Source organism: Amyelois transitella, chromosome 22, assembly GCF_032362555.1.
Source record: "Amyelois transitella isolate CPQ chromosome 22, ilAmyTran1.1, whole genome shotgun sequence".
Lineage (NCBI taxonomy): Eukaryota > Metazoa > Arthropoda > Insecta > Lepidoptera > Pyralidae > Amyelois > Amyelois transitella.
In genome coordinates, this window is record NC_083525.1 from 4,788,860 (window position 1) to 4,798,559 (window position 9,700).

The window sequence follows — 9,700 nt, forward strand, 5'->3', positions numbered from 1 at the left end:
TGATTAAGAAAAAATCTTAATTTTCTTTTTATTGAATAATTATCGTTTTGGTTTTAAACTATTTATACAAATTTTAAAATACATATCCATATAAAATTATGGGATCCCGTTAAATCCATTGAAATATTTTAAAGAAGTACTTCTTATATTGTGAGCGAGACCACTTAACAATAGCTTGAAAACAATGTGTTTGTTTAAATTTATAAAACTATAATAAGAGTTTAAAAATCATTGTATAATATGACCTTAAATGAAACACATATTAATTTTTATCAACTCCACTGCCTCCCATACTTGTGTCAATCATTAACTTACCCATGAAACTATGAGCATTGAAATGTCAATAAAGATTGTCACTAATTGTTATTATAATATTAAGCCAAAGAATCTATTCTTCTATTTACAAAAGTGACACTCGTGTTGTAGAACTTATTGGGATAGTACTGTTTCCAATTAGATAATCATTTAATTTTTTTTATATTTTTAATAATGGAAACAATAACAGGTCAATCTTTGCTAAATTATCCTCCCGATACATTATATCAAATTCGGAAAATGTTCAATTTGGAAAAACCGGGCAGAATGAAAGAGGCCATAGACATTTTGGAAGCATGGATTAAACAGCAAGAGCATTTTGAATCGAAAAGTTTTGGTATGTTTCTCAATACATAATATATTATAATAGTCTAAGTTATTTATATGCTCAAAGTTGACAATTTGGAGGCATAATTTCATCTCATTTCCCATAAGCGTATTGACGGCCTCTGTGGCGCAGCGGTAGTCCCGGGTTCGAATCCCGGCCAGGGCAAGATGAGAAAAGAACTTTTTCTGATTGCCTGGCCAATCTTTCTTGTCTTGGATGTTTGTCTATATAAGTATTTATTATAAAATATAGTATCGTTGAGTTAGTATCTCGTAACACAAGTTTCGAACTTACTTCGAGGCTAGCTAAATCTGTGTAATTTTTCTGTGTTTTTTTTAATTTATTTATAGTTAAGCGTGACCAAAGATCAGCTGCAAAAAGATAAAAACTATCCATTCTGGTCAGGATTGCCCAGCTTATTTAAATCTGCGCTCCCAAGTTGGTCTATACAACGAGAACGCGCAGAAATGTAGATGCATCAACAGTGTGCAATGTGTTTAGTGAACGCAAACAATCTCTTATTTACTGATTTGCTGGTCATAAACGGTTGGGCGCAGTAGAAACAGGCAACGATTTATGAACCTCAGTTTTAGATTACCAGCGGGATGAAGTAAAATTTACTAGTTTTTCTTTTAACTTTATTGAGCCTTAAAGGTACAAAAGGCGAACTAAATACTCTACCGACCAACCCTTAGGAAATAGTTACATAAGATGCTCGTACATACAAGGTTACATACAATACCAAAGTGAACAAAGTCCATGCGAGTTAAATAAAAACAATTGCGTATTTTGTAATATTTCAGATAGAAATTATTTAGAAATACTAATAATTGCCTGTAAGGGTTCATTAGAGAAGGCTAAACAGAAAATCGACAAGCTGTGCACTTTGAGGACGTTAGCACCAGAGTATTTTGGTTGTGAGCTAACCCTTGAGAGAGATGGTCGCAAATTATGGTAAGTTTTTAAGTATCCGTACTTATAGGTATTAGATAATAAAAGTGTATATAATGTTGAGTTCTAACCAAAGCTCTTAAGGTGAGGTAAAACATCGTGAGGAAACCTGTAAATTGAGAAAACTGCACGTGTAACCATGATAAATCCAATACGGGTTACGTTCCTCTGCAAATGTTGTGGAAGTCATTACGGGTAACAGCTGAAAACAAATACAGGTTAAATCATCTTTTGTGTTATTAGTTACAAGTCCTAAGAATATGCTAATTTCTGAAAACAAATACAGGTTAAATCATCTTTTGTTTTATTAGAGTTTAGAGTCAGGAATGAAACTGATGACAAAATATGGGATGCTCAAGCGGGATTTCGAAAGGGAATGGGATGTACTGATCAGGTCTTTTCTTTGCGGTGCATAGCCGAAAAGTTTTTGGCCAAGAGTCAAAAAGTCTATTGCACATTCGTGGATTTGGAAAAGGCCTATGACAGAGTTGAGAGGAATGAATTGTGGTCAGCACTTTCTATGCATGGGGTGAGCAGTCTCTTGATACGAGCACTGAAATCCTTATATGAGGATTCGAGTGCTTGTGTCAGGATAAACGGAGCGCACACTGAGTGGTTTAAGATTGAGAAAGGTGTTAGGCAGGGATGTGTTGCGTCACCGTGGCTGTTCAACCTATTTATGGATAGTTGTTTGACAGATTTGAAAGAGTCTGAAAGTGGATTAAGGATGAATGAATTACTCGTCAAATGTCTGCTCTATGCCGACGATCAGGTTATACTGGCGTCATCAGCGGAGGAGTTACAGGAGATGGTAAACTGTATGCATGAAGCTTTAAAAGAGAAAGGAATGAAAGTGAACGTAAGTAAAACTAAAACACTGGTTTTTGAAATGGAGAAAGAAATGACAGCATGTAATATTTTGATTGGAGGAGAAAAAGTTGAGCAAGTGAAAGAGTTTGTATATCTAGGATCAAAGTTTACATCAGATGGCAAGTGTGATAGTGATATTGAAAGGAGAGTGAACGCGGGGAACATGGTGAATGGAGCTTTGCATGCCTTTATGAGCAGTCAGAAACTATCCAAAAAGGCTCGACTGGCTGTGCACAGGGGCGTGTTGGTCCCGACATTAATGTCTGGGAGTGAAAGTTGGGTATGGCAAAAGAAGCACGAAAGTAGAATAAATGCAGTGGAAATGAGAGCGTTAAGGAGTATGTTGGGTGTGAAATTGAGTGACCGGATAAGGAACAGCGTGATAAGGGAATGTTGTGATGTGAAAGAAGATGTAGTTACAGGAATAGAAAAGGGTATATTGAGATGGTTCGGTCATGTGGAGAGGATGAATGAAAACAGGTTGACTAAGCAGATATACAAGGAGAGTGTGGAGGGAAAGGTCGGGGTGGGAAGACTTAGACGAACATATCTTGATCAAATTAAGGACGTCCTGGTGAAGGGTCAGGTCAAAAGTGCCCGAAACCGCCGAGCTTGCATGAAGAGAGTTATGAATGTGGATGAAGCAAAGGAAGTATGCAGGGATCGTGGCAAGTGGAAAGAGGTAGTCTCTGCCTACCCCTCCGGGAAAGAGGCGTGAGTTTATGTATGTATGTATGTATTGTTTTATTAGTTACAAGTCCTAAGAATATGCTAATTTCATTAACATATGTACGTATTTTTGTTATACACGCAGTATAATTTTTTGTCTTATTATTTGATCGAAGAGTCAAAACGAAAACTATAAGCGAATAAATGTGAAATTAAAAATTCAATAAATATTTTTTTTCAGTATTTACGGTGTAATGCCAAGGTTGACATCTAATTATCATATAATCGTTGTGGCGAAAATGCTGCCAGCTGAGCTGAATCCAGACGATCATTTACTTCTTGTGAAGGATTGGATTATCGTAAGTTAAATTATAAGTAACATACTCACTTCCAAAGACGTTACTCCACCAAACACTTGGTGCTTAGGGATGTATACCACATGGTTTTATTTTAATGGAATCTAAACTGGTTCGTTATGAACATACAAATCTCATGTCTTTTTAATCTTCTTCTTCGTCGTTACCTTTTCCTACTTTCTACGCGGGGTCGGCACAGTATGTTAGTTTTTTCCAATTACTTCTGTCAATTGCCATCTCACTGGTCACTCCCTTTCTCCTCATACTATCCTTTACGCCGTCCATCCATCTCTTTTTCGGTCTTCCCCTATTTCTTGAACCTTTCACTTCCATATTTAAGGCTCTTTTAGTAACATGACCTTCCTCTCTTCTCATGATGTGTCCGTACCAAACCCAGTTTATTACCATTCATCTTTTCATTTATTGGCGCTACTTTCATACTTCCTCTTATATACTCATTGCGTATTTTATCCATTCTTGTCATTTTTTAATATCTGTATGGATTTGTTACAGAGCAATGAATATCTTACCAGAACAGCGTACAACTTAGGCGTCATACTAGTGGTGGACTACCGGGAATGTAACATGAAAGACATGCTTATGGCATTCAATATGTCTGTAGTTCGCAAGTACATCACTATAATGCAAGTTAGTAATTAGTTCTATATGGCATGATTATAAATGTTATACTCCTTATTGGTTTTGAAAACTTTTTTGGGCTTAAAAGTAATCCGAATATGATAACACTTAAATGATAAATGAATCTGTTACCAAACCAAGAGTGGACAAGTATGATCATTCATAAGTTTAATTAAGTAACTATACTTAAAAAATATTTAACCTCTTAAAAGAAGACACCTTTTTTCTTTTCCCAAAAAAGTATCTGTTATTTTATATCATAGAGTGACCAAACTAACCAAGCAAAACTAAAAATCAAACATTTTCAGGAAGGATTTGGGGTCAGATCAAAAGGCTTGCACTATTTGTCGAATTCAAAACTATTGAACAATTTCCTAGCCTATTTGAAGCCGTTGCTGCCTGAGAAAATATCGAATCGTGTTTATGCTCACAACGATTTGGAGTCGCTACACAAAGAAGTACCAAGGGAATTATTGTGTGAGGATTTAGGAGGCGATGAGCCACCACTTTCTGTACTCCATGGTAAGGATGTTACTCTTCTTTATATTTTACAACAAAATAAAAATGATTTAGAAATGGTTTCATTTTCGAGGCTTTAAAAAAGTTGATTAAGTTTATTCTAGAAAATGCGATGATTTAAGTTCTCACTTAAAGGGAAATCCTCTTTTTGGGAAATGTTCTAACATTCATTACATTATTTTTTGATTTGCTTACAGATAATCGTGTAAAGTACGTGGGATCTAAGGAACATATCGAGTACATGAAAGAATCGTTGAAACAGCGAACAGACGAGTCTAAGAGAATAGGCGAGAAGATCGACGTAGACTTTTTGCCAGGAACATTCAGAAGTTTGAATGTAGATTAAACGAATAAAGCATTAATCTTTAATAAGTCTTTAATTTTCAACGAAAGAGTATAGATCTCCATGCTGCCTAAGATAATTATTTTTGGTGCCTTGGTTAGTGTGTTTTGCTCAACTGTTTTGGCATTTTATAATAGCACCACACCGTTGTAGACATAGATGTCGTAAAAGGTGATGAAGGTAGTTAATAGGGATAATGGCAAGGTCTTTAAACAATATTAATAATTTAGTAGCATCATAAACTAAATTGCAAACGCTTTAAATATTTAAATGACAATTTTGACGGGAATATACATTTAAAATTAAAACTTATTTAAAAATAATTATAAAAAATTATTCAGGTCCTGCGTCAAAACCAATCGTCGTTTTGTAACAGCCATTTTCGCCTCGTCCAAATAATGTATTATGTAAGTACTTCGTTATAATTATCACAGACAGTTCTTTGTTTATTGGTGGGATTATTTCACCAATGTTTTAGTTATTTAGAAACTAAATTACTGAAGACTAAAACCAATAACACCAAAAAATAATCTTTTTAAAATTTCATACATATATAGTCAGAAGTATATACAAAAATATCGTGCACATTTCAGGCTGAAACAAAGAGAAGCGTACGGTAAACAACTTTTGCAATCGCAGCTACTGATGGTTTAGTTACTTGGAACAACATTTTAGTTTTATTTAATTTATGCACATTTTAAGATACTGACATCTTTGAAAGAAAAATTTACATTGACCTTGTTAAGTGGCTCAGAATAAAATCACTCGGAAAATTTCATTATATTATTTTCTAACAAGTATTACTCTCTGTTTTGACTTGTTCAAAGTCATTGGTGAATCAGTGATTGATTTATAAATTAATTCCATTTACGTTGATTTGCTTCTGCAGTGTATAAATACTGCTGATTAGCCTTCCATTGTATTGATTATATTTCATTATTCGTTTGAATAACAACGTCATCGTTATAATGCAAGAGATACCTAAAAATCATCTTTTGAATTTTAACCCAAACACTTTAAATGATATCAAGAAGTTATACAATTTGGATGAACCAAAAAGAATGGACGAAGCTATTGACATTTTACAAGAATGGGTGCATAAGCAAGATCACTTTATCGTCAAAGATTTTGGTGAGTATAAATTATCAATATTTAAGTAAATATGTAAGTTACTTTATTACGTTATTTATTACTAAATTGGCTGTGAATAGATTATGTTATTGTTCGAAATGTTTTAGATGCTACTCGTGCGAAGCCGGGGCTGGTCACTAGTTTTTAATAAAACTTCAATTCAGGCAAAAAAGAAATTAAGTGTATTCTTTCTACCTTTCTTGTATGACAGTAGTCACGACCTACAAAATCTACTAAAAGAGTGATTCTATACAATACCGCTTTTAAGACGATTATTTTTTGAAAATGTTGTATACTAAGTAACCAATTTTAATGAAATTTCTTACAAGAATTCATAAACTACATAGAAGTATCATCGGGTACTTCAATTCCAAGAAATTCAAGTAAAAATTTTGACACTAACCATCGTTGCAAATACGTCCTTCACCTAAGATTTATATTACAGATAGAAATATATTAGAAAGAATGATTATATGTAACAAAGGACAATTGGAGCGCACTAAACAGAAACTCGACAAATATTGTACATTCAGAACCTTACTGCCCGAATATTTCCAGCCTATCAATGTGAAAATGGAATTTCCTAATTTATACGAATTGTAAGTTTGTTGATTGATCAATCTCTTCATGTATTTAATTATTTATCAATGTTTCAGTTTAGGTAGGTAAAAATATTTTGTAAGAAAGTAAATTGTGCGAACTATATTACCTTTTTAAAACCCATAGATATCAGATTTTCATTTTTAAAATTACTGTTAATGTTACCAAAACTACCTTCTAAATTATATATTTCTATAAATAGACGTTTAAAATGATCATATAATTGTACATTAGAAAAGCATAAAAAAGGTACAATTATTAGGAAAACAAAGCCGCATTCAGACACTAGTTGGTTCTTCTTTTCAACTTTACTAAACCAAATACTTGATCTCCTTTAGTTTCAGAAACTATTTCCTATTTAAGGCCGTTAAAATCTAGTTCATTTATTTTGTAAAAAAATTAATGCTGGAATAATCGATGGTGTTTACCTGTACCTACGTTCAATAATGAGAAAGTGAAGTGACCATTCAGATTTTCCGAGTCTATTGGCTTCGTTTATTCTCTAGGGTATAAAGAAGTTGTTTTGTTTATGAATGTTTACCTAGCAATAATGTTTATATTGCAGAACCGACGGAATTTTGCCAAAATTATCACCAGAAAATCAGAGGGTGTACTTTTGTAAAACAACCGTTCAGAAACCTTCAGGATTATTGTTTAGGAATTATTACCGTCGTATGATCATCGTGAGTAACCTGTTCTTATAGTTTTTAACGGAATCAAGAAGGATTTTCCAATATATAGCTGTAACTCCATCAATTACGAAAAAATATTATTGATAAATTTATTATTTTAAAGTGTATAAGGCAATCTTTGAGAAATCGAAGAATCTATTCAAAATTTACAGGAATGGTGATTTAAATTCAAAAATGATTTAGACATTTGGATGTGAAAAGCATCACACCTTGACAAATATAATGACAACTTTTAAAAAAACGAGTGATATTAATGTGTATACATATATATAAATAAATAGTCGGGATATTAAGCACTTTATTTCACTAAAGCTATTTCAAAATCTTTTATTTTTTTCAGATGTGGGAATACTTACAGAGATTTGATTATTCCGTTGGTTATATATTTGCTTATGATATGCGTGAGTTGAATTTGAAGGACTGCATTCTTACTGTCGGAATGCATGGTGCTGAACTAAGACAGACTTTTGCAATGATGAAGGTATCTTTACTTTAAACTTTTGCAGCATGTGTACCAACATGCCGTCTTTGAAACAATTACACCAGTTTCGAAGAGCTGGCAAGAGAAGCACTGTTAGAAAATAAGCCCGCTGGTATGACGACTTAAGAAACTGTGTCGGGGTAACTTGGGCCAGAAAAACCTTTGATATAACAAGGTAGAATGATATTTGAGAGGCATATGCCCAGCAGTAAGTATTGCTGAAGAAGAAGATGACTCCAAATTATGCATCGTGAAGGTCACAAACCATCCCTACCTCTCTAGAAAGGAACCCAGGCTAGCGCTAATGACGACGAACCTGGATGGAAGACGTCAGGTTTTTACACAATGTGATTCCCGTCTGATGATCTCCGCAATATTTGCTGGGGAACCTGAGGGGTTAGTGCGAGTTTTACTCGGTCAAAAGCGTCGAGCAAGTAAACGCGAGTTTGTATGGAGTTGCATTAGTGCCATCGCGTTACCACTAGGTGGCGCTGATCGAATTACATACTTATTCGTTTATATAGCGTTTACTTGCTAGACGCGTTTTATCGAGTAAAACTCGCATAAACTCTCTGATCCTTATTGGATAACGGTTAAATATACACTTGCCTAAATGTTGAGCGGTTACCTTTTGTTGTTAATAATAAAGGAAAAATCACCACAAAATGAGCTTACTTTAAATTGAGTTTACAATTTGTACTACGAGATACTAAATAAGGAACTATATTTTGTAACAAATACTTTAAGATAGATTAAAATTTAAGTTACAATTATAGAATATTATCTTCTCCTGACCAAAATAGTAAAAAATTCTTCAATTTATTCCAGGAAGGCTTTGGAGCAAGAATACAGAAACTTGTTTTTATAACTGATTCAAAATTGATAAACAACCTGATTCCTACTGTGACACCACTTCTCAGCAGAAAGGTAGCAAGTAGAATCACAGTCATTGACGATATAAGAAAATTGAGCACCGTGATTCCTTTAGATTTACTGCCGACTGAATATGGGGGCAATGAAAGACCTCTAGCTGAAATACATGGTAAAAATAAACTTAGATAACATAAACTTAATTGGATTTTCATACTTACCAGCGGAATACGACGATACACGTTTATAATCCCGCTAAATACCTGCTATACATATCAATTTTAAAAAAGAAGAAGAAGTTATGTTGTTTTGCATTAAAATAGTTTATTGATAGAGTATAAAAGCTATATACTCTATCCATAAACTATTGCAATTTGGTACCTATATTAATAAAGACAAGATACTCTCACGCAATAAAGGTCATGTCAAGAATAACCTTATCCGACAAGCTTGCATGTTGAGAGTTATGAATGTAATAAAACGAGAAAAATAATCAGGAGTCGTGGCAAGTGGAAAGATGTAGTCTTTGCCTACCCCTCCGGGAAAAAGGCATAATTTAATGTATTGTAATTAATTTTATTTATTTTCAGAGGCCTGGTTAAATGCGATCAGTTCAAAAGACCACATAGAGTATATGAAGAAAAAAATTAATATGAGAACTGACGAAACAAAGAGACAAGCAGATGTATTTAATGACGAGTATTTAGGAATGCCCGGCACTTTTAGAAATTTTAACGTAGATTAAACGTATTTTTGAAATTTTACTCTGGAGTGTTAATATACTTATGTATTGTTAATATAATAGGTTTATTAAGCATACAAAATATATTTCGGCATATCGAGTACGACTATTTATTGTTTAAAAATATAATTGTTGCAGATTTTAGATATCGTTGTTAAAGTTAAGCAACATTTAAAATATGAGCATATTTTAAG

The 9,700-nt window shown here is 33.5% G+C and overlaps 1 protein-coding gene across 1 annotated transcript; it reads left to right on the forward strand.

The window, feature by feature from the left end:
• The first annotated feature begins 356 nt into the window (after positions 1-356).
• Positions 357-9,612, forward strand: LOC106129918 (uncharacterized). The gene is made up of 12 exons (XM_013328617.2): positions 357-652; positions 1,447-1,597; positions 3,375-3,492; positions 4,003-4,137; positions 4,437-4,650; positions 4,845-4,991; positions 5,927-6,121; positions 6,567-6,720; positions 7,287-7,404; positions 7,754-7,894; positions 8,723-8,936; positions 9,355-9,612. The coding sequence occupies exons 1-12, from the start codon at positions 490-492 to the stop codon at positions 9,507-9,509; spliced, it is 1,905 nt and encodes a 634-aa protein (XP_013184071.2). The 5' UTR covers positions 357-489; the 3' UTR covers positions 9,510-9,612.
• The last annotated feature ends 88 nt before the right edge of the window (positions 9,613-9,700 follow it).

Excerpts from the sequence above, each read along its gene's own strand:
- LOC106129918 (XM_013328617.2), top strand. The coding sequence starts at position 490 with ATGGAAACAATAACAGGTCAATCTTTGCTAAATTATCCTCCCGATACA. Across the intron at positions 1,598-3,374 it reads AGAGATGGTCGCAAATTATG|TATTTACGGTGTAATGCCAA; the intron begins GTAAGTTTTTAA and ends ATTTTTTTTCAG. Across the intron at positions 7,405-7,753 it reads ATTACCGTCGTATGATCATC|ATGTGGGAATACTTACAGAG; the intron begins GTGAGTAACCTG and ends TATTTTTTTCAG.